The 26,046-nt window shown below is 38.0% G+C and overlaps 1 protein-coding gene across 1 annotated transcript; it reads right to left on the bottom strand.

Annotated features, from left to right (window-relative positions):
- Positions 1-1,634: 1,634 nt before the first annotated feature.
- LOC114654790 (tubulin alpha-8 chain-like) lies at positions 1,635-14,505 on the bottom strand. Its single transcript, XM_028805589.2, has 4 exons — positions 14,351-14,505; positions 7,227-7,449; positions 4,916-5,064; positions 1,635-2,681 (listed from the first exon to the last, which is right to left on the bottom strand). Exons 1-4 carry the CDS (start codon positions 14,351-14,353, stop codon positions 1,704-1,706), a joined length of 1,353 nt encoding a protein of 450 aa, XP_028661422.1. The 5' UTR covers positions 14,354-14,505; the 3' UTR covers positions 1,635-1,703.
- Between the last annotated feature and the right edge of the window lie 11,541 nt (positions 14,506-26,046).

The raw sequence follows: 26,046 nt of genomic DNA, 5'->3' as shown, positions 1-26,046 counted from the left end.
TCCATCATCAAATTAGCACCCTCTCCCCCTTTGTCCTCACTGTCCAAGATTAATGGGGTTCCAGAATAGGAATTACATTATTGATCCTTAGCAAATACCAGGATTAGCCAGGTGATATTTTTCACCATTTGTCAGGAAGGAGTTTCTTGGCTCATGGTAACCATGTCCTCATTTGGGATTTGAGTTGGAGGTGAGAAGAGAATAAAAGAACAAGTCCATTGAGGCTGGTACAATACAAATAAGCTTTCTAATATAACAACTGACTGGGCAGACGACATTTAACTTCCTCGGCTTAAGACTGTCACTGTAAGCCCATTCCCCAACCCCCCAAAAAAAGTATGTTAGCTGGGTTTTAGATTAAAGGGTTAATCCTCATTATGAAAGGAACAGTTAGTAGTAGTGTTGATGCTGTTGTGCATGACAATACACCTGAAACTCTGAATTAAGCTACAATCCAATAGGGTAGGTCAGCTTTGCTTCCAAGCAGAACTACCAGGAAATACAGACCTATGTATTGACACAAAATTCTTCGTTAACTTGATACAGGCTGGGGCAAATGACAGACCAGTCTAATGAACTTCAAAACACTCTAAAAGTAGTACACAGAAAGCACATGAATAACTCAAAGTAGAAACATTCATGGAGTTTAGTTCATTATAAACATTATGGAGGAAGATTTAGCACAGAATATTAATTTAAAATATCCCCACAAGGCCACAATATAGGGTATACGGTCTTGTTCCTCAACTGCTGTCGAACTGATTTTACAAATCTGTACCCTCCCATGAAACATGGGCTGATCCAAGGCAAGATCCTTAAGGAGATTTGGTGGTGTGATCTAGTACCTCCTAGGTACTTATAGGAAATTTAAGCTCTCCTACTAGGCCAAAAAAAAAAAAAAAAAAAAAAAGATTCAAAGTAACAGCCAAAACAGTCTCCCAAAATTCGGTTGAACAAAGAATTAAAAAAAAAAAAAAAAAAAAAAAGTGTTACTTAAAGCTCTCTCTTTACTATACATTTTACGATGCAGAACACTGTTCAAGACTTTGGTAAGAAGCTTGCATCAAGAATATGGTCTTATGTTAAATGTGGAATGCAGCCATTTTGGGCTCAGGTTGCTATGTTCAACTTTAGGTCATTAGGGACATGTCCCCAGTAGTCATGCTTATAATCACTATTGCTGCAACTGTATAAATAAATCTACCATTTTGGTTATGCTGTCCTAAGTTGTAAAATACTTGTGCAGTCCTTTTTTTAGTGTTAATGTGCCTTCACTTTCTGGTTACCCCCCCCCCCCCCCCTTCATCCTAGCAGTGGCAGAACATTGTCCCATTTCTGATGCACTCCTCACAATTTCCACTACAACTTGCACAAAAGTTTTCATACCTTTGGTTATTTAACACAAACCACTATTAACCACACTGTCACAATCTAACTTCCTAGCTACAATCAATGTTTAACCAATGCATTTCTAAAAAGATTAAAAGCTCTTCAGTGTTCCAAGTATACTTCTCAATTTAGAAATTCGTTTTTGCACTCCACAACCTCAAATAAGGCCGTTTTAAAATCAACTAAATAAATTCAGATTTTAAAGTTGCATTGACCAGAAGAAATTCACTCGATTCATATTATAGGTATGCATTTATTTCATACAAGCCATTTTACACAGATGAAAAGCAAAGCTGATCAATAATTCAAAACATTTAATATTCTTCATCCTCCTCTTCTTGTGCATCTGCAGAATCAGCTCCAACCTCTTCATAGTCTTTTTCCAAAGCAGCCAGATCTTCCCTAGCCTCTGAGAACTCCCCTTCTTCCATGCCTTCTCCCACATACCAGTGAACAAATGCTCGCTTGGCATACATCAGGTCAAACTTGTGGTCCAAGCGGCTCCATGCCTCTGCAATGGCAGTTGTATTGCTCAGCATACAGACGGCACGTTGCACCTTTGCCAGATCACCTCCAGGCACCACAGTAGGTGGCTGATAATTAATACCCACCTTAAACCCAGTTGGACACCAGTCAACAAACTGGATGGTACGCCTGGTTTTAATATTAGCGATGGCAGCATTCACATCTTTTGGCACAACATCACCTCGATACAGGAGGCAGCAAGCCATATATTTCCCACGCCTTGGATCACATTTCACCATCTGATTTGAAGGCTCAAAGCAGGCATTGGTTATCTCTGCCACAGAAAGCTGCTCATGGTAAGCTTTCTCAGCAGAGATTATGGGGGCATAGGTTACCAAAGGAAAGTGAATTCTGGGATAAGGAACAAGGTTGGTTTGAAATTCAGTTAGATCCACATTCAAAGCACCATCAAATCTCAGAGAGGCAGTAATTGAAGACACAATCTGGCCAATAAGTCTATTTAGATTTGTGTACGAAGGCCGCTCAACATCCAGATTTCGATTGCAGATTTCAAAGATGGCTTCATTGTCCACCATAAAGGCACAATCTGAATGTTCTAGGGTAGTATGTGTGGTCAGAATAGAGTTGTAGGGTTCGACCACTGCTGTGGAAATGCGTGGGGCAGGGTAGACTGAAAACTCCAGTTTTGACTTCTTCCCATAATCCACAGATAGTCTTTCCATCAAAAGGGATGTGAACCCTGAACCAGTACCTCCACCAAAGCTATGAAAAACCAAGAAACCCTGCAGGCCAGTGCATTGGTCAGACTGAAGGAAGAGAGAAAGGGAAAAAAAATCCATTACTAAATTATACAATGTTAAACACTAGGTAAATAAGGAACACGTGTACATTTTTTTTCCTGAAGCTGCCTTTGTGGGATTGTTTGGCTTACCAAGTAGTAAAATTTAAATGTTCTCTAGTGTAAGCATATGGGGAAAGGAGAAATTTCCAAAAGGTTTACTCTTTGATGTCCTATCTAGTAGGCCACTTGATTAATGCAGAAAGTCAATTTTACTTGCTACCAATTTAATATGAACCCAATTTTCACACAGATTATACATTCCAACCTATCTTGCACCAGGAGGTAAGCCAGTGTTTTCAGCATCAGTTGGCTTTAAGTTGATCATTGCCTATTCCAATGCTCTTTGGGACAAATGATGTTCTAGGATTGTATGTCCTAGCAAATCCAAAACAAAATTCAAGAAAAACAGATGGGCCACAATCTAACAAATAATTTCCTAAAAGCCATGTAGGAACAACATTAGAGAAGTGTACCTAACTGGCAACTCTGTATAATACAGCAATTGCATAAAGTAAAACTTTTTAGAAAGACCATGTAGATGTAAAAACACTGTACACATCTCTTGGAGACTATTGTGTAATAATCACGCTAGGAAAAATTCAGACTTCAATAGTTCAAGTTACTCCTAACCCTTCCTTACAAACTCAGAAGCTAATAAAATATTGACTTCAAATTAATCAGTAAATTCTAGGATATTTGAAAGGGATCAGTCTTGTTTTCATTTAATGGTTCTTCATTCGAACAGTGAGAAGTTAGACCTTTTCCTACCTACTTAAGCTGAAGTTTTGGAATAGATTTGCAATGACAAATGAGAAATTTAAATGCACTCCATGCATACACTGAAACAGTGAATGATTTACAGTAATTAAAGTATGGTCAAACATGGGCTTGATAGTAACAAAAGCAGGGTATGAAAAAAAATATTAGTTTTGATTAGGGCTGGGGGATCTCTCCAATATACTCTATGCAGGACAGCTTATTCTACGTGGAATTCAGTAAATGACTGTTTTGGACCAGGTGCATAGCAGTATATACCTGAAAAGGACATAGAATGGACCACCTATCGTCATAACTGATGGCTTGACTAACTGCTGCATTACTTTAAATCTTAGAGTTCAAGGCCATAGAGACATACCACCATTGATTGAAATGTGAAAAATCATGAAGTGTTCTTGTACACTGCTTCTAGTACTAAGAATGTATACTACAGCTTGTTCTAGATTATGTTAGAACATTACAATTAATAGAATGTGATGCAGCTGTTCTTATGCTGCACAGTGGTTTGTTACAGTGAAAACCTGTTGTCACAAACATTATGCACAAAGTACATGATGTTTTGAAAATTTGTTGTGCGATTTGTATAAATAGTTAAACTTAACTTAGGTTTTATGCCCCATTGTTTAACATGCAAGTTTAAAATTTTACAATAGAAACCACTAATGATTTAATAGACAAGTTGCAGCCAACAGGGACTACGAATATCATATTGATGTGATTGTATAAATCAAAGGGTTCAATTAAGCATTTATGAAAATAGTTCATGCAACCCATAGAGAAACCAAAAAAGTACTACTTTTTATATACACCCCCCCCCCCCCCCCCCCAAACTAAGTGGACACAAATTACCAACTGTAAGAATGACATTTGCTCAGCTGGCTTTCAACTACACTCAAAGATGCTCTCAGAATTCAATGATCTGAAATTTAGTCAGACAAACAAATTAAGATCAACTGTCAGCACACTATTGTTTCATGCACAGAGAAAAAAGGACATTTGAATATAGTCCTAGTTTTTGCACATGTGGAGATGAGACACCAAGCTTTTGCTGCAATCTTAAATTTTTCACATCTTAACTCACTATAACCAGCATGCTAATGTTACCATTGCATCTTTAAAACACCAACTTTCAGCAGCAGTCTTATGCTGGTTGAAACATGTAACCAATACGTTTAAAGCATTCAATGCATACAATTAAACACTATAAAAATTTAGACCTTAGTGAGCATTAAACCAATATAGGTTCTCTAAAGCACCCAGTACATAAACCAGCAACCACAAGTCAATGCATCTTAAGCTAATCTTTTCCTGAAATAACCCTTGCCTTTAACTGCATCCATAGTTATCCAACAAATGTAAAAAGTGTAACTTTCCTCACCTTAATTGCTTCCAAAAAAGACAATTTTCAAGCCAAGTACTTGCCATTTTACGGATTCTGTCTAGCACTGGGTCTATAATCTCCTTTCCAATAGTGTAGTGACCACGGGCATAGTTATTGGCTGCATCTTCTTTTCCAGTGATCAGCTGTTCTGGGTGAAACAGATGGCGATATGCACCATTCCTGATCTCATCTGCCAAGAGATTTGTTCACACATTTTAGAGATTGGAGTTAAAAGGTTATTACAACCTTGTAATGCTTTACCAGTTATACATTGGATTTATGAATACATTATGAGGGTTGCAACTGCTAATCAAATGAAATTAAAATGGTTGCCAATCAGAGGAGTACTACAGATGTACAACTCGAGTAATGTGCATCACAAAACAATGTAAATATGGCATAGGGTTAAACAATACTGAAAAGTGTGGAGTCAATTCAACTTCTCATCGGGTAGATGGGGAAAAGAAAAAAATCTGCATCATGCTCAGTTGGCACACGAATATGCGTGTGCACCTGAAAATAAACCACTGGAGTAATGGATGTCTCTCTCCCACACATGGGGATAACCCAGCATCACCCTCTATCAGTTTATTCTGGAAGCTCAAAAGCCTTATGACATTTCTAAATTTGAGTCAATATGCAAAACATCTTTTACAGATTTCTTTTGAGGATAATGAGTAAGTAATTGCTGCCAGGGTGAAAAAAAAAAAAAAAAAAAAAAAAAAAAAAAAAAAAGATGAATTGCACTAGACAATGCCTCACTGCCATTGCTGCCATCAAGCAGATGTACTCTAGGCCAGGGGTAGGCAACGTCGGTCCTGGAGTGCCACAGTATGTGCAGGTTTTTGTTCCAACCCAGTTCCTTAACGAGAACTCAATTATTGCTGATGAAGCACATATTGCTTAAGTGACATTTTAATGCTTCATTTTAGTGGTCTCGCTTGTTAAGGTTCTCCAACCTTAATTGCTTATTTCAATCTTAAACTGCTGCATTCAGTGTTTTAATTGCTCCTTATTAGCAATAAGATGTAAAACAGGGTAGGCAATGTCGGTCCTGGTGAGCCGCAGTGGCTACAGGTTTTCATTCCAACCCAATTGCTTAATTAGAAACCAATCATTGCCAATCTCAGACCTTATTTAATTTTATGGCTTGTTAGTCTGTGCAATGTAAGGCTTTTATATCAGATTTTTTTCCTTTCCAAGGATATCATCCAAATGATTTGAAGCCTAAAACAGATCATTTTCAGTCTGTCACATTTTTCTATTAAGTGTTTTATTAAATCAAACAGTGCATGATGAACACACACAGATGTAATTGGAAAAAAGCTAGCTGGAGAACTGCTGGCTGCTTTGTCTTTTACATCTTATTGCTAATGAGCAATTAAAACACTGAATGCAGCAGTTTAAGATTGAAATAAGCAATTAAGGTTGGAGAACCTTAACAAGCGAGACCACTAAAATGAAGCATTAAAATGTCACTTAAGCAATATGTGCTTCATCAGCAATAATTGAGTTCTCGTTAAGGAACTGGGTTGGAACAAAAACCTGCACATACTGTGGCACTCCAGGACCGACGTTGCCTACCCCTGCTCTAGATAGATAGATACTTTATTAATCCCAAGGCAACATTTATCCAGGTTTCACAAATTTGGTAGCCTTCTAAGCCCTTTATGTTAAGGACAACCTTGAAAAGTTGTGGAATAGACCTTAAGCTAAAAAAAAAAAAAATGTTGCAATCATTTTTGACATTTTAAAGCATACTTGTGGAATGGAGGACAGCACAGAGCAAGAAATACAACAATTTCTTCAATAAAATTCTTGCACCTATACGCAAATGTTGGATGCATTAAAACTTAATCAAAACTGGCCAACTAAATAATTAGCAAAATAGTGGATTGTTGAAGTATTATAGTACAACTTTATTTTAAGCACAATGAGTTGTAAGGTTACTTTACTAGAGGCTGCTGGTTCATTGCATGTTTGACTTCTTATGAAGTCAAAAAGACTAAACCATGCACTGCAACATCTTTCCCAGCAAACAGTTGTACTGTCTTGTTAAGGTACCTGATGGGAATGTGTGGGTTTTTTTTTTTTTTTTTTTTTTAAACCCCCTTATCCTAAGTGTTTATTAAACCTGTCTGTACCAATGCGATTCCTTTCTTACTAATCACAGCTTAAAAAAAAAAAAAAAAATTATATATATGCATATGAGAGAGAGAGAGAGAGCCAGGTATCATATGAATGGGTTCTTTTTCTTGGTTTTCCTTGAAGTATGAAAACCAAAGTCACTAGGAGACACAAAGTAACTTGATTTGGCAAGAAAGAGGCTTACACAAAAACATATTACTTTACCTATAACAGTTGATTCAAGATCGATCAACACAGCTCTGGGCACATGCTTTCCTGATCCAGTTTCACTGAAAAAGGTCCCGAAGGAAGAGTCTGTAATTGTTGAACTCTTTGGGTCAGAAATCGTCCCATCAGGCATTATGCCATGTTCCAGACAGTACAGCTCCCAGCAAGCATTCCCCATCTGGACACCAGCTTGGCCAACATGAACAGAAATGCATTCCCTCTGGAGAGGGAAACATAAGAAATGAGGTGGGGAGTGTTAATCTTAAAATAGAAACCGCATTTTAGTGTACAACTCTGTATCAAACAAACATTCATTCTTGGATAATCAGTTTGCAAAAAACCACACAACCCCAACCACCTGAAAAAGAAAATGGATCTAAAAGTTGGGTAGTCCAATAACCTAATCCAACTGAAGACTAGGGCTAGTTTAGCTACAGCTATCACCATGTTGATGTTCTGTGCCCATATCTATCAAGCATTGTAGAGATTGAAAACTAACTGAATTGGTTCAAAAACAACTTGAGATTGATAAGTTTAACCCTACCCTTAGGAGTTGGAGGAAAGAAGCTACCACTTAATTTCACCAGGATTTATGATAGCTCATAAACTGTCCTAACTCATTAGGAGTTGCCAGATTTGGTTCAGGCAGAGATTAGCATACATATTCTGGGAAATTCCATATATTTTGGAAACATTGTACAATGAACTTGTTACTAATGTTCCATTTTTTTTTTTTTTTTTTTTTAATATAAAGCTATAGTCTTGGAACTCACATTATTGCTTCATGTACACCGCAAAGTCATGCTCCATCAGCCAAAATGAGTTTTGACAACCTTTACAATAGCAATACATTAAAGCAAGTCACAACCAACCATTTTGCAGCAAACTTAACACTCTTCCAACATGCGACATACAGATGTACACTTCACACAAGGTATTGTTAAAGCAAACTGCATTCATGCAAATTGCTGGTTTTCCTGGAGTTGGTGTGACTGACTGCACACAGTTAAAGATCATTACCCAAAGTGTGTATAAACATGCAGATGTGAATCGCAAGCAAAACCAAACTGTTTTGTATAGTATCATATTACCCTGAAGATAGGCAGAGCTGGATGGGTAAATGACAAAGTATCACACCAGTACATAGTGCTATGTATTCCATGAATCCCTGGAACATTTGCATTACACTTTACAAGCCCAGCAAGGTTCAAGGAAGCAGGAGGAGACTAACAGGAAAAATGCACCTTGAATAAAATAGGTGTGAGAAAAAAAAGACTAACATGTCAAGACTGTGGAAGACTCTCAGGAACACTTTAAAAGTAAACACTACTTCAGAAACAGTGAAAGAACAGCAGTGACTAGTTTCAGAACCACTGAAAAACACAGGCATTTCTGATGGCTACACCACCAGGAAGGGGATTCTTTTGAAAGAGGGGCTACGATTCACCTATTCAGGGTGTATGTCTGTCTTTCCATCTGTGCTCAATACAGTAATATTCCTGATGCTGCAAATGGCCTAGTGTAATGAATTGCTCTAGAATACTTTGTGCGAATGACAAACTCATTTGAAAGTAATTGCTTCCCTTCAAACTCTTTGTGGCAAAGTCTTAGCATGGCTATCAGAAAACATTATATTTAAGGAAACTACAACACATCTTCATGAGCTCCACTTTGCAGAATTCATGTCCGAGAATGAATAACTTCAAGCTGGGAGAAAGCGTAGGACGCTTCATACAATAACTACCTATGTTCTACTCTGTTTGGTTCTTAAATTCTTAACCAAGGTCCAAAATTTAATGCAATTCCTAGGAGTAATTCAGAGATGTTTGATAAACACAATCATTGTTTTTCACCGCTTCAAGAGTGTCCAACTTATAAGGCAATGCTCCAGAAAGATATTCCCAATAGACTTTCAAATGTCAATTTTGTTGATTAATGAAGGAAGTCTCACTAGTGCTAATGATTTGGAATTCCAACCAGAAGGCAACATGCAATAACTGCACATTGTTGGGGCATCAGCAGTCTCCACCCCCCCCCCCACCAATCAATACCCTACTAGCAAATGCCACATACTGGAACTACCAGGTCAGAATTTTAACAAGTTTGACCAGTTCAAAATATCCCAAAATTATAAGGCACTTCCTCCTTCAGTGCTATAGCATATTGCTACTGTGCCTGCCAGCACAACGCAAATTTACGTACATGGTTACCTACAAATAGTCGGCAACAACCATTAACAAAATTATGAATGGCAGACCTTACTCAAGGCCAAAGGAAAAGTCTGTTCTGTGAACTGCTTAACATTTATAAATACTATCATGGCAGCAGGCTCAGATTAGCCAACAAGATAGGCCAGACCTTTCCCCCCCCAGCTGCCACAGGCTGTTGTACTGCATAAAAATGAAGTTAACACAACCAGTTAAAAATTAAGTTTATATTTAATACAAACACTTACCCTTAAAGATAAGCACACAACTTTGTAAGGATCTGTACCTCAACACATTTCTTCCACCCCAATTTCAGATAGCTCACAGAGAAATAGGGATCAAAAGAGCATGATGCTAAAAACTGAGGAAGACATTTATAAACCACCAGGTGGATGCATCAAAATGGGCAAAAATAATGCACTTATTCACCCCATTACCTTACATCTCAGGTAACGCAACTAATGAAAAGGAGTGTGAGCAATAAAATGTGCAATAATGGCCCAGCAGCAACCAGTCTGGCCTAATAAGTAAAAAGGCTGTTTAGGGAATTACATTCCCACTATAATCTACTCTAGTGCAAGACGTAATCTCACAAATTCTGTTAAAACCAAGAACATAAAAGTTTGACAAATGAGAATAGACCATTCAGTCCAAGCTTGTTTGGTTACTTTACAACCAAGATGTCCCAATAACTGATCTAGATACCTTACAGAAGTCGACAAAGTTCTCGGTTAAACCACATCTCAGGAGGTAATGTTACATACCCAAAATGTGTTTAAGTGCATGACAAGAGTTCTGCTTGATCAACTTGGTGTTTTTTTATTTAAAAAAAATAAAAATAAAAAACACACCACTATCAAAGACATTGATAAGTTCCTAGATAGCCTTCCTTAAACAAGGCTAAAGAGATGCAATTTTCAGTCCATACTGCAATGTCACCAAAAAGACTAGTCTGGAACAGACAAGGCAATAATAATATATTAAAAAAAAAAAAAAAAAAAAAAAAAAAAACACACATTTCATAGGCTTGTAGTTGGAGAATGGGCCACTCTGGATCTTGTCTGGAGAGACAGAGGTCTGTAAAATAATGTAGCCAAGTTAAAAATGACAATGAAAGGCTATTCTTGTCACTCAAATTTTTCACAAAAAATTGGTACTAGAACATGCAAGTACTCCAGTTGTCTAGTTACAGATTAAGCAAGTGTATATAGCATGCAATCAAGTCACGAGAAATGAAGTTACAGGTGTATATTAATCAGGTTAAAAATTTAGTACTGATGTACCAATATAGGCAGAGTGGTAACACATCGCTAATATTTCTGCTTCATGGCACCAGGACCTGCACAAAGTTCTGGCGTCATGTTCTCCTCATGCACTTGGATTGTTTGGTATTAGTGAGTGTGGTCAGCTGCATATAATTCTCTGCATCCACAACCACAGCCCCAAAGAACACTGGCCACTGAAGCAACAAATCTGATGGTTTCAAAATATCTAGCAAATAACTGGAGTAACTAGAGCATTCCTTTGTGACCCTAAACTAAGTGGATTAAAATTTGCTTTCTTGCACATGCAGGATTAAATCTACACCTACACTGTAAACAAAATGTCAGTAAATTTAACAGTAAAAATACTGTTAATGCTGAAAGCAAGACCTTTTCTGAAAATGGAGAGAGTTGCCTTATGTTCTACTGAAAAATTACCTGTATATCTTAAATCTCATTATTTTTTTTACAGCCAAGTCTTGTAAAATTGATTATCTACCTTCAAAATGTGCTACATACCGTTGACTGATGCATTGCAATTACAAAAAAAAAAAAAAAAATTTCAGTGTAAAACTTAAATAGCAAAGGTAAACCACTGTAAAATGGTAAAGTGCTGTTTCAGTAACACCAAAGTTATATTGTTCATGGTGAACCGCATACCTTTGAATAGTAAGGGGGGAGAGAGAAAAAAAAAAAAAAAACCTTCAACTTAGCAGATGTATTTTCCCCTGCGTGCCGAAGGTTTTTTAAGGTTATGGAAGTGATTTACGGTGTGTTGTATTTGATAAGCTGGCACACCTGTAAGACACCATACACCACAAAAGCAAACTTCACTTTCCCACCAGACAATGTGCCATAACTTCCTTAAACATTGAATTGTTTTCAATGTGTATAATTAAGTGATACATGTTTCAAACTGCGTACTTGGGTTTGACCCTGACAACACTTTATAATGGTTTATCGATTTGCCTAAATTTCTGGTTAAAACATTACCTTCTGTTGGGAATGCGTTGTAAAGAAAAAAAAGTTATTTACTACAATGTGTATTGTATTGTCCCTTCTTTTTGACACCCAATGCACGCCCAACCTACCTGGAAAGGGGTCTCTTTGAACTGCCTTTCCCGAGGTTTCTTCCATTTTTTCCCCCTACAAGGTTTTTTTTTTTTTTTTTTGGGGGGGGGGGGGGGGGGACTCTTTTTTCCTTGTCTTCTTAGAGAGTCAAGGCTGGGGGGACCCTGTTAAAGCCCATTGCGGCACTTGTGTGATTTTTGGGCTATACAAAAATCAATTGTCCCACAAAGTTATGCCATAGACCTAAAAATTCTGTCATTGTTACTGCTAAATTCTGGCAACCCAGCTGCCAGTACATTACCATAAATTTAACATTTCTTTTACACTAAAAAATTTCAGTAAATTTAACGGTAAAAATACTGTAAATGGTGAAAGTAAAAGACCTTTTCTGGGGAAAAAAGGAAAGTTACAGGTAATTTTCAGTAGAACATAAGGTCTCTCTTAAACAATACATTTCATTATTTTTCTACCTTCAAAATATGCTAAATACCATTTACCTGAAGCATTACAATTACACTGAAAAAATCTGTTAATTTTACAGTAAAACTGTTAAATAACGAAGGTAAACAACCGTAAAATGTAAAACCGGTTACAATATTTGCATAAGGACACGTCCCCTTTTACAATATTTTTCCTGGTGAACCGCATACCTTTGAATAGTTGGGGGAAAAAAAAAACAAACAGTTAGCAGGTGTATTTTTCCCTGCATGCTGAAGGTTTTTTGAGGTTGTGGAAGCTGATTTATGGTTGGTTGTATTCGATAAGCTGGCACACCTGTTGGACACCATACACCACAAAAGCACATTTTTCTTCCCCACCAGACAATGTGCCCTAGTTTTCTTAAACATTGAAAACAATTCAATGTGTATAAATTAAATGGTACTTGTTTGTTATTGGTTGTTGTTACTTTACTGATGCAAGTTGTGTACTGGGGTTTGACCCTGACAGTACTTTCTAATGGTTTATTGATTGGCATATTAAAGTACATGAATTTCTGAGTATGGTTAAACATTCCCTTCTGTTGGAATGTGTTGCAAAGAAAAAAGTTTTTACTACAAAGTTATACTGTAGACCTAAAAATATTGTCACCTTATTACAGTAAAATTTTGGCAACCCAGCTGCCAGTACTTTACCATAAATGTTTATATATAAAAAAAAAAAAAAAAATAGTGCAGTGTATAGCACATTTGCTCAGCTCTTGTAATTTAACTACACGGGTGCATAAGCTCTTCCACACTAGTAATCAAAATATGGAAACTGCAAAATTAAACTCTGTAAATTAGAATGAATGCTACACAAGGGTTATTTAGTCTTTAAGCCTGGTTAAGATTTTCATCATTAATTTCATTCTGCTTTTCTATGTGTTGGATATTTATCGCATCATATACTAATGACATTTAATCCATTATTTGCCAATGAGCACGTTAGTGGGTGTGATGGTGAAGTACAGTAGTTGCAGCTTTTCATTTGGATAAAATAAAAGGAAATCAACTGCACAGAAAATGCAAATATGGAAAGAGTTAACGCAATAGCAAAAACCCAAATGTGTTTTATATTAAAAAAAAAAAAAAAAAAAAAAAAAAATGGCTTGAACAAAAACCTGTAGCCACGTTGGAGTCCCAGGACGGAGTTGGAAAACCTCGCCACTTGACAATTTTAAGTCGCGCGTGCACGATATTAAGAATTATAGCAGGCAATTATAAAATAACGCACGTTTCTCTTACCTGAAGAGCAAGAATAAGCATACTTACAAGTGATTAAACACTAATTAGGCAAGGTGTCAATTTAATGACGTGTGCAAGTTCAGATCATCACGCCAGACATACAAATTGCTTTTTTTTTTGAGCAATGCAAAGGTCTGAAACTAACCGCCAGTGTGGACGCATTTACATTTTAATTGATACTTAATTCCTTACTATACCATTTGGTTGTTTGGTCTCATTTTACATTATCCTTAAGGACTGGTTGCATGTTTGGCTTACTAACAGCGGGCCGCCCAAATTGTTATATTTCCCCAATAAAAAGTAATGTCTTAATCCGACCCTGCAAGACCGTTTTTTACACTTGATAAAAGCAGTAGAACTGCACGTCTGAAACTGCCATCAGATGATGTTCAACCAAAAAAAAAAAAAAAAAAATTCAAAAAGGTTAACATGGTTCATGATTAGAGACTGAGCTCACGCTTAAAGTCTCTTAAGCCATAAAAGCAGAACGGCTTCAAATGAAAGAAACCATCCTGAAGCTGCATTACATAAATGGCGAGGGTGTTTTGATGCAAAATTCAAAATTTACGCCCATTCAAAGAGACAAGGAGCAACATTTCCATTGAACAACAGATGACATTTGGCACCTTGACGTACTATTTATTATAAAAAAAAAGTTTCAATTAGATAGCCTACGTTTTAATACTACACTGTGAATCTAGCTTGCCAAGCCACCTTCAAACTTCACGGATTACAACCTACAAATAAAGTTTTGGAAACAAGACGCACTATAAATGCATTACATACCACAAGTCAAACTTTTACTAAACGTAAACATAAAAAAAGACATACGAGTAAAGAATAATCATTTAACAAACCATTGCGTCGTCACGTTTGAGGAGCAGCAGCAACACCACCACTGACCTCTCAGAAAACTAGCAAACGCTACGCGAGGCCCTTAATAACTGACTAGCTTGCCGCGCCTTCTTTAAGAACGCCTGCGCGCCTTTTGGACTGAAAATCCAACAATTAAAGCCAACAGCTGTGCACATCGTTATCCGAGTTGCGCTGCCTATATGATCCACTTGTTGGGCCGCAGCACTCTACGTCACCGCAGGTCTCAGTCCAGGACGGAACTGACGTCACCGCAGTTTCAGGTCTGAAGTTCGTAAATTGAAGTTCGTAAGTTTTCAGCAAAGTGCGGAGCTTACGTTGCGTTATGGGCCCGTGCAAAAATTAATCGATAACTTGGAAAAGAGACAGAACAAATTAAACCACACAGTATCATTTAACACACCTTATTATATGTTGGGATCTGTGAGACCTAATTGACAGGTCGGCAAAATTAAAAAAATAAAAAGTTAAAATTAATGTTATTTTTATTTGCATAATGTTAAAACAGAATGTTTCAATCAACCACATTTAAGTAAAGTAAATTAAAATAATTTTAATTAAAATTTAACAAGAATATTTTTAAATATATTTGTAAAACAAACATTACATATTAATTGCTTTAGATTAATTAATTAATTAATTTAGTACATATTAATTGCTTTAGAGCTTCTCTAATATTTGTCACTTCTCAGTTTATTTGTTTGGTGGCCCACCGTGTCCACTTTCCCTATGAATCATCCAGCAGTACACTGTCATACCAAAGTTCCCAGTACCTTCTTTCCATGTCCTTGATATCCCAGTGAAATCTTTCACCCTGCTCTTCACTCAACGCTCCAATATTTTTTCAGGGAAAAATTCCAAGTGTGAATCCAACACATAAACTTTGATACTTATGGTACTCAATTCCTTAAACTTAACCAAAACATTTTTTCACTATTTTGCTATCATTTGGATCTATATTTTTACTTAAAGGCTTTGAAATGACTTCTTTGAATCATACCCATGCCTCTTCTTCGAGATCATTCATTATAAATTTCACACCATAGGATTTTGCATCAGATATAATTTTTTATATATCAGATCCAGCAAAAATCCCCTCCTTCAATTCAGCCTCAGACAAACCCAAAAACACATCAGATGGGTTCCATCTTTTAAATTGTCAAAGTGCTTCACTAAACCGAGCTTAAAATGAGGGGCTGGTAGCAGCACTTTATTTGGATCCACCAAGCTAGGTCTGGAGATATTGTTGGCACCAAGCTGCAGCTTTTTCTGGATGGGCATTCCTTCTGAACCTAATGTCAATTCTTTGTGCTGCTGTCCAGCTCGCAGAGAGAAACTGGGAATTTTGTATGTCCTGTCGGCAGACACAGTAAAGTACACAGAACTTTCAAGTCCCCACATATGAACCAACAGTGCTCACATTAAAAACAAGAGCAACAAAAAAAAAGTTTTGTATTAAACACATTTTAATATTAGAAACTATTCCATTCAAACACATTATTAAAATAAAAATGTAATTATTTACAGTATGAAAACAATAAAAAAACTATAATTACCAGATAAAAAATGTGTTTTAGGAAAAACAGTCTTTGCATTTGAATTTGGCATCCAAAAATCTATACAAAAATCACATGAAAGACTCAAAACGTTTTTCAAAATACACCCATGAAATTTGAAGCAATGTAACAAATGTGAATGCATTTGTTGGCAGAGTTTTTATCCAGCGCTCTTAAAGGTGTCCTCCTGAATCTCTGTGAATTGCTGTTGAGGTAAGACAATGCCACATTTTACTCTTTTCGCTAAAGTTATTTTAATTCAGGTCATTTGTGTTATTTATTTTTTATTTTGCAAAACACTTGAGGTAAAAACATATACACCTGTTTTTTTTTCAATTGGGGGACACATTTTTTGGACATGAGGCCCAGACCCCATTCCTCTAACCTAAACACACACACACTTCCGTATGGACAGAATGTTCACTTTATGTTGCCTTGTGCCATTTGAGGATATTCTTTAATTTCTCCTCCTTCCTTCCTTTTTTTTTTTGTCCTTTATTCTTATACATTGAAACTGGGGTCTTCATCCCTCAACCCCTGGAATCGAGTCTTCAGTTTTTTTCGCCTTTGCAGGAGCCTTTCGCAGTGCTTCTTGCATGAAACACATAAAAGAGAGCCACTAAATGGCAGAGCCTGAAAGGAAACACTGAATTAGTGCTTTACTTACCTCACTGTACCTGTACAGATATGGGCCATCCACTGCTAAATCGTCCTCCATTCATGTATTTCTTATTGGGGCAGCCAAGGATTGTTAGCAGGGACTTCGATTTTATCGTGCATATCATTTTGATGTTGATGCGGCTGGTGGGCATTGTCCGAAGCTTCTATTTTTGTTGCGTGACGTGTCCCTATTGTTTGTATTGGGTTCAATATCGTCTTTTTGACCCGTGATGATAGGCTGAAGCTTTTATGCGGGTTGAGTAGCTTGAGGATGACGGTTTTCAGGAGTGGGCTTTGAAGCATGATGCCCATTGTGAAGCATCGGTGCCCTAATTCGGTAGTACCCCTCATTTTTGCCTTGTGAAAAATCCCCTCGACAAGGACTTCATATGCTCTCACGTGGATTCTTGAAGAAGAGCGCCGCTTTGCGTAATAAGTAAGGGTTCTGTCAGCCTGAAACACGACGTTTAAAGAAAGGCGCATCGTTCCTACAGGGATTGGACCTAAATTATTAGGTCTGAAAATACACCTGGCAGCCGACTTGCCACTGTAGCTAAGCTTTTCTGTCGGTGTTGCCTTGGACTTTTACAGGGCTTCGGCGCCGGAACAAGTTAAAAACGGGACCACTTCATTTCCACAGTGGGGTGGGACGAACATTTGCAATACAGATAAAGCCCACGTTAATTTTGATCCACAGCAAGTATCTGAGAGAGTGCATGTACAGCAGATTGAAGAAAAACGACTTCTCAACGCAATGCCACAGGTTTGCACTGAAACGAAGCAAAAGTTCTCGAATCTAAATCGCTGGCTAAAGGCGATCGATGCTTTTTCAGTATTGACGCCGTGGAGACTCCTCCCGAACAATGTACATTTAATTTCAATTATAAAATTGATATCCTACATCGAGTAGCGATTTTACTACCGAGTAATTTACCACAATGACATTTAAAAGAATAATAAAAATAAAAAGGTGGAAACAAACATATATCAGGAATAGAAATACAATTTTAGGAATTTTGTGAAAAAACATGTAAATAATAAAAGTAACTATACTGTGCGAGGGTCAATTAGCTCTTTGGGGGGGATTTATTTTTGACCTCCATACTGCGCGCATTTTATAAATCAAAATATTCTCCGGAGTCAAAAACTGAATGACTGGTCATCAACGTGGGAGGTGGGGGCAGTAAAATGAACTCTTATGTCGTGCGCTGATTGGGCGGTAATTTGAGTTAATTTCCATAATATGCGACCGATCAGTAGGTAAGTATTTTAGGCAAATGTTTATAGCCCCTTCCTTTTCATTTAAATTTAATGACTGAATCAAGATAGTGTGTTTATTTCAAAGGCCCTGTATCTTTTATATATTTGTATGATTTACAAGGTTGCTTAAAATAAAATAATAATTTAAAAAAGTCACCATTTTAATAAAGCACCTTTGTTTCTGGAAGTTTACATACAGCGTAAAACGCACAATTTTCCACACACACGCAAATGTTGCGATTTTTTTGTTTACTTGATTCACAAATTCTGCAGCCAAAATAGAACTGGCACTGAAAGCCATAGGTAAAGCGGCAGACGCGCATAGGTACATAGCTGGAGATTTGCTAAAAAAACACGCTCAACTAAATCTCCCCAATTAAAAACTCGCAGCTTCCCAAACGGCAAAACCTGAAAACGTGAACGTATCCTGTGTTACTGTAAGTGGGTTTTTTTTTTACAAATCTGTTACCTATACGTTTTGAACCAGTTATGGAATAAAAAAATGTTCTTCCCGAAACCCTCATGTGAAAAGTTGTATTGGAAACCAAAAATCGTTCCCTTGTAGCATTGCTGGGAAGAACTACTTTGGCACCCTTATTTTTAATAGTGTATTTGGATCTCTGTGTGTAACGCAAATACCATGTTCAGGTCATTGCCATACGCCTCAAGCAGCATTCACAGGTTGGTATTAACTGTTGCAGGTGACGGTGAAGACAAACATCCCTCGAGTTAGACATTATGGGCACGTCATCTAAACCTGAAAATTACTCCGTGGCGCTGAACAATGCCCGATCCTGCGCCGACCCATAAAAGTCATGCGAAAAGACAGTTTCCCTTTGGGGATTAACAAAGTACAGTATATCACAAAATCACAACAAAATTTAAAGATTATTAGATTAACGATTTCACGAGCAGGCAAACCTTTCGTGCGTTTGTGTGAGTGTGTATTCAATTGAATTCCTCTCATATTTTTTCATTGAATTTGTCTCAGATGAGAAAACCGAACCTGGAGTTTCACCACTTGGAAGACAGTTGTGCAAGCATTCAGGCAAACGTGAATTGTGAATACCTGCAAAATTAAACTCCTAAAAATGTTTTTATTTGTGAGTATTTTTATTTGCATTCGTGGACACAATAAAAATATAATTACAATGCTTCCTTCAGTCACTGAACAGAGTTAGTTTTAACTTAACAGTAACTTCTTAGTTTTCTTGTTTTAAAACTTTCTTTGTTGACCCGTCGTGTTTTGTGAAAAAATATTACATGATGGAGAAAATGTTTTTCATTTTTTAATTCCGCACCCCCAAAAGTACACACAAAATCACAGTAATAAATGTTTAATATATATACCTGTATATATTAAAAAATAAATGAATCAATGTGGAAGCGTTTATAGCACTCTTTTTATGCAGCGTTCTTAAAGGTGTCCTTCAGAATCTCCGTGAATTGCTGGTGAGGTAAGATAATGCCACACTATTTTTTTTTGCTGAACAGTAATTTTAATTCAGGTTATTTCTGTTATTGAATTTTCATTGTTTTTTCATAATTGGTTTTTGGGTCACACATTATTTGGGTACGAGGCTCTAAAAACCATTACTCTTACCTAAACTCACCCCCACACCGTGTGCCTTTACCTTGCGTGGCTGTGTGCCATTTGGAGACATGCTTATAATGACACCAAGCAGAAGCTCTTGAATCTAAATTGCGGCCGACAGACGCAAACGCGCTAGGTAAAGGCGATCGATGCTTTTTCAGTATTCATTTTACTTTACCTATACAGTGCGCATAAATTAATTTACTGTAAAACATAACATTTGTTTGTTTCAGTGCAATCCTGACGTTATGTTATGCAGGACGTCGTCGTTTATGTTCAATCTGCTGTGCTCTTTCAGACCTGTTGTGGATCAAAATGCGCGTGGGCTTTATCTGTATTTACAGTCTTCCGTCCCAGTGCACTGAGGGAATCAAGTGCTCCCGTACTTAACTTGTTCCGGCGCCGAAGCCTCGGAAAGTCCAAGGAAACACAGAGAAGCTCTACTGCTGCGTTTTCCAGCTAATGATTTGGGTTCAACCCCTGACGTGGGCAACACGTGCTTTTGTTTAAACTTCTCGTGTCGCTAATGAATTTCTTTCTGGCAAATGTAACCCCTAGAGCAAAGCACTGCTCTTCTTCAACAATCGACGTGAGTTCGTGAAATCGTTGTCAAAGGCCTTTTTCACAAGTCAAAAAATGAGGGTAACACTCCCTCACAGTCAGCATCCGGCTCATCTGCTACCCGGAGCAATGGCACAGAAGTATCCGCCTATCGTCACGTGTCAAAAAATATTCCCGTGACAAAATTGAACCCAATACAACCAATAAGGACGCGTAGAGAAGCTTCGGTCACTGCCCACCAGCCACGTCAACCTACACGCGGGATGAAGTCGAAGCCCCTGCTAGTGGTATTTGGCTATGCCAAAAGCAAAATTTAGATGGAGGACGATTTGGGGGTGACTAGCCCATACCTGCAGGTGCCACGACAGAAGTAAGGAGCTAATTATGGACTTCTTCTCATGCTCTGCCAGTTTGTCGCTTTTTTATGTCTTCAGTTCACTGAGCGCTATGAAAGGGTTTAATATTTTATAATATTAAAAACAATGTTTAAATCTATGTTTTAACAGCATTTAACTACAGTGAGCACCTTTTGTTCATATGCGACAACCTGAAAGTTCTGTGTACCTTACTGGGTTAGCAGGCAGGACATTCAAAATTCCAAGGTTTTCTCTATGAGTGGGACGTCAGAACAAAGAACTGACTTTGGGTTCAGAAGGCATGGCCAGCGAGACAAAAGCTGCAGCTCAGTGCCAATAACATCCTCAGACCTATTCTGGTGGATCCAGATAAAGTGCTGCTACCACTCCTTCATATTGCACCTGGTTCAATGAAACACTTTGTCAAAGACCTTTCAAAAGATGGTGTCTGCTTGATGCGTTTGTGCAGAGAGATTATGGGTTTGTCTGAGGCCAAATTAAAAGGGGGCATTTTTGTCGAATCGGATATTAAAAAAACTGATTTCTGATGGTTTGAAGGCGGCCCTGGAATGAAAAGCTTGAGTATGATTCAAATAAGTCATTTCAGTGTCTTTAGGTAACAAAAATGATTCTAGTGACGATGAAATGATGAAAAAATGTATTTGTTAAGCTTAAGGAATTGGATTGCAACCTTAGTGTCAAAGTTCACTTTTTGAATTTGCACTTGGAATTTTTCCCTGAAAATATTTCGATCAGTGAGTGAAGAGCAGGGTGAAAGATTCCATCAGGATTTCACAGACTTTGGGATGTCAGTCTGATGGCAGACCACTGCTGGATGATTCACTGGGATGCACAAGAAAAAGTCGACAAATCATAGGCCACCACATGCAGTTTTAGAGCAAGAAAATTAAGAAGTGACAAAAGCAAATGAATTTCTGTCGCTGTAGGAAAAATTATGGAAATTCAAATGATTGTAGTCATATAAAACAGGTTTGCCTGCAGGTAAAAATGTTATTAACCTTAAGATGTGTGTTGTGATGTTGTGCCCACTGCATCTATATCAAGATATGCCTTCATCACTGCCACATTGCATACAGGGGTGCAAATAGAGGATATGTGGAGTATGAGTTGTGAGAGGGGCCCAACAACATCTATTTGCAAACAAATGTCTGATTTGGTACAAGATGTACTCCAATTGCTGTGGTACTGCAGTAACCACAAGGGCCACCAGAGAGCCCTAAACCACAGACAGTAAAGAACCAAATGTTGATAGGATAAAATAAAGGATTTTTATTCCTTTTCCAAGCACCTCTCCAACTTTCCTTCCAGTAACAAGTCACAAACACAATTACAACCACGATAAACAAATGCATCTTCTTCCTTCCATGCTCCAGTAGAGTGTTGCCCACTTCTCCAGACTTGTGAGTTTAAGAGCCATGGACGCAGGCTCTTTATCAGACGAACCCAGGAGTACTTTGGTGATGTTACGTGGGCAGTTGGAAACACTTCCAGGCTACAAGAAAGCCAGGGAGAGCCTCCTTCGGCAGCACCATCTACCATCCGCCGGGGAACCCTACAGGGCTGCATTTCCGGACTCCAACTCTCCAGCAGCTCCATGTAGAACTTTATTTTTCTACCTTTTTCTGTATTTCACTGTTAAAAGAAAGTGGTAGGAGTTATCAGTATGCTGCTGCTGGAGTATGTGAATTTCCCCTTGGGATTAATAAAGTATCTATCCATCATGCAGACCTGGGGGTATACAGACTGGGACCCTACATGAGGGACACCGACACCTAAAAAGGTGGGGGTTGAATTGCTCCTGACATCTTCGGGCATCCCAATCAGGATGGGAATCTTAAGGCATCTCAGCCAGGTATTGCCCCCACTTATTCCATCCTTCCATTATGTCATCCCTGCCAGGTCAGGAATCACCTCCTTCCTGGGCAGGATTGCCCACTTGTCTTCTGGAGCATCTACACTGCTTATCATCACTCCTTCTTGTGAATAAATAACATTTACAAAATGACTCGACTATCGCCAGTTCTGAACTTGTTTTCAGATGTTCTCAACTCATTAATGTGACAATGGGGCAATTTGCTTCAGTTCTTTTAAAAATTATTTTTTTTATACTGTGAATGCTCTATTAAGAGTCCTGCTTGCACCGATACTTTTAAAAGTTCTGCGAAAGCGCATTAAGTACAAAGCAATGTAAATTTTACGCGGATCTGAATTTTCGGTACACCCCTAACATTAACCCCTGCATCCAAACGTGCTCAATCACACACTAGGCTTGCAATCAAGAGCTAAACAAAAATTATAGGCATACATTTCATTTTAATCAAAGTTTAATACAGATGTTTTAACACATTTTATCTGAGCTAGCATTCCTGACTCAGTGCCAGAATCTGCATGGAGTTTGCATGTTTTCCCTGTACATGTTGATTGTATGCTAAATGTGTGCTTAACTTCAAGATGAGGTCATGTGTCAATACTTTTAAAACTAAAGATATTTTTTCCTACATAATCTGTGAAGTAACATTCATCTCCAATCTGAGCCACTCACGGTATGAACACCAGCCACCGTGCCAACACATCACACTGTTTTAACATATCTATGGCAAGTAACTGGATTAAAACTAAACTGACACTTGTTACTGGACAGCACACAACACACTCTTTTTCATAAGGCTGTGCAATTGTGCCAGGCAAAGGGTTGCTGCACCATTCAGCAGGTTTGCTTCTTGCCTAACAGACCACATGCTGCTCCAATGATAGCTGGCGTCCTGTGACCCTAAACTGGACTGGATTAAATTTACGAATCAGCACATAAAAAAAAAAAAAAAAAAAAAAAAAAAAAAAAAAAAAAACCCATTAAATGTATTCCTATAACTTTTGTTCAGTTTGTCACTTGATTGCTTGCTGTTCATGTCGATTCAATGCTTGAAGTGGGCTGGTATCCACCAGTATGCAGTACATCTGCACTTGTTTTTCACATACATGTAAACACCAGAACCTTTATGCAAGTCTTCAAAAGGGAACAATCTTCAATCAAGTGATGTCATATCCTGGCATTCAAAGCTTCAAGTGATACAGACCACACCAAGTAAGTACCTTTGTGAAATAATGCAATTCTTTTGCAAAATAAAACAAAAACATTTTTTGAGTGGCAGGAAAAAGCTTCCATATGTTAGAACTTCTCAGTTCTTTCATTTTAACTAACAAGCTTTTTAACCTCCTTAGTGTTGCACTTTTTCCCAAATAAACTGGTAAAAAGTGCTGCATTTCTTGGCTTGAAAAAAATGACATTAAATCTCATCTTTCTACTGTAAAACATGCAAAACACTAAAAGTCAAAAGTATAAAGAGTAATGATACAAATCATAACACTAATACCATATATAGTGTCAAAATGTGTTTGTGTGGTATATCTTGAAGCACAGTAAAACACACAATCCGATGTCACAGTCAGGACAACAGTAGCAGGATTCCTTGCACATTCTTTCCAGACCTATCAACTTTTGAACAGCATACTGCACAAGTGCTATTTGACGAGTGTAGCTTTCAGATTCATCAGAATCACTTTCGATTTCACTGTCCATTTCAATTCCACTACCTGAAGACAAATGCACTCTCTCATCACTGCTTGTATCACTGTCAGGAACATGAAACACCTGGGCTGCTAAAAAACGTTTCTTACGAGACACTATTGAGTCTAGGAGAAGACGCGTCTACACCGTTTCCTGGGTAACATGCAGGCCTGTTGCTTACACGAGACATGCCTATATCATTTTCCCCAAGCAATGCTCGGCCCTAACACTGTTGCCAACTTAAAGCCCAAGTAATCCTGGAGTCTAAAGCTCACACGAGACACGTCTATACAGTTGTCTAAGTGACACTTGGAACAAACACTTTTGTTTTCACAATCTGAGTGACGTGCAGGTCTAACACTAAGGAGGTTAAAGTAAAAGCACAAATAGGTGAATTTCTACATGTAGCCAGAGGTAAGAGCAATCTTTCAGAATGGCAATGTTAATTTTGTTACCTAAAACAGCTTAAATAAGAGGGTCCAGAAAAGTGGTGGATGAATTTTAACTTATTCACAGCAGGGCAGCACACCAGTTGTCTGTTGCTTGAGCACAGGTTCAGTTCCTGACTGAGGCACTGTCTATGTGAAGCTTGAATGCTCTCCATTTGCTGTCACCTTTGAAATAGTGACAGTTTAATTAGATATTGTACTGATATTGTATTAGCGCTGTGTGTTGAATTCAACCAATGAGGTACAGTGTAGATATCAGTGTAACTCTTAGTTCATCTGGCCCCACAGGGCATCACCACCTTCTGGAGGGCATTTGCACATAGTTCCTATGTCCACACAGATTTTCTCCAGCTACTCCAGTATCCACCTTAAAAGGATAAGTGCCTATGTATCTGATTACTAGATCTCCATCATTTCAACAGATAGCACACCACAAATGTTTATAACAATATGTATTGTAAAAGATGGTAGGTCACAAACATTACCACTGCTTGAACAAATTCCATACAACAGCAATATGCATTGCATGATGCACTGCAAACATTAAACACTAAGAAAACTTCTGGTCTGTCACAATCACAGTGAGGGCTTAAGCAGGCATATTGGTGTTGGTATAAAGGAGACCCAGTTAGTGTTTCCCGATACTCTTCTACTGAATAACTCATTGGCCAAAAGTTCTGTGTTAGGGTGTCAGAGAATGTGCAGTATTGTTCATAATGGCAGTTTCAACTCTTTGCTACTACCTCCAGGGGGTCCAGAGTGCATCACAACAGCCATTCTGCCCTTTTAGCTAGTTGATTCAGTGGGCCCCTCGAAGTGATGTTACCATCTTGGTACACCATAAAGAAAATCACTGGCCATCACCAAGTTAAAGATGTGAAGGAGGTCTCTTCCCTCAATAAAAGGAACACAGTAACCCAATGGAAAAGAGCCTAATGTAACTAGTCCAACTGGTCATTAATGTGGGACAACCCCACCCCCAGTAATTATAGGAATGCACCACCTCTACATCCACATCTTGAATCTTGACCAGATGTAGCTGCTCTTTGGTGCATCTAAAAAAAAAAAAAAAAAAAAAAAAAAAAAAAAAAAAAACCCACACATTGCCTTGGTTTTGCTAATGTTAAAATTGAAGACAACTCTAACAAGAAACAAGTTCACCTAACTCCTATATAGTCTCGTCCCCTTTATCAATACATCCCCTTAAGTGTAGAATGACAAAGTTGCAATTAAAACATTTAAAAAAAGAGCTCAAACTAATCATTTGCAAATTTATTCTTACATAGCACTTTTTACAGACAAACTAAGATTAATCTATTGGCTTAGCAAAATGTGTTAGTATTAAAGTGTGATTGTGCAGAGAATGGCTTTGGTACCCAGATGTCTGAAAGAAAAGCTGGAGGGTATTCCTGACTTGCACACTGGTATTACAAAATTGTGCCATATTTTAGGGTTAGTGAAGACTAACTCACTTTAAAAACTACAGAAAGTGTCCAATCTGCTTTAACTCCTCCAGCAATGCTGGGATAGAAGCTCAAATAAAAGCTTTCACAAACTGCCTTATGTTTACGCAAATGCATTTAACGACAAGGGCAGCACGGTGGCGCAGTGGGTAGCGCTGCTGCCTCGCAGTTGGGTGATCTGGGGACCTGGGTTAG

The sequence above is a fragment of the Erpetoichthys calabaricus genome, chromosome 7 (genome assembly GCF_900747795.2).
Source record: "Erpetoichthys calabaricus chromosome 7, fErpCal1.3, whole genome shotgun sequence".
In the NCBI taxonomy this organism is placed as follows: Eukaryota; Metazoa; Chordata; class Cladistia; order Polypteriformes; family Polypteridae; genus Erpetoichthys; species Erpetoichthys calabaricus.
The sequence above is the reverse complement of the archived record's forward strand: the minus strand, read 5'-3'. Positions and strand labels throughout refer to the sequence as shown.

Coding starts and splice junctions, on each gene's coding strand:
- LOC114654790 (XM_028805589.2), bottom strand. Junction 5,065..7,226: donor TCTTGAATCAACTGTTATAG/GTAAAGTAATAT, acceptor ATCTCTTGGCAG/ATGAGATCAGGAATGGTGCA. Junction 2,682..4,915: donor TAGACAGAATCCGTAAAATG/GCAAGTACTTGG, acceptor CTCTTCCTTCAG/TCTGACCAATGCACTGGCCT.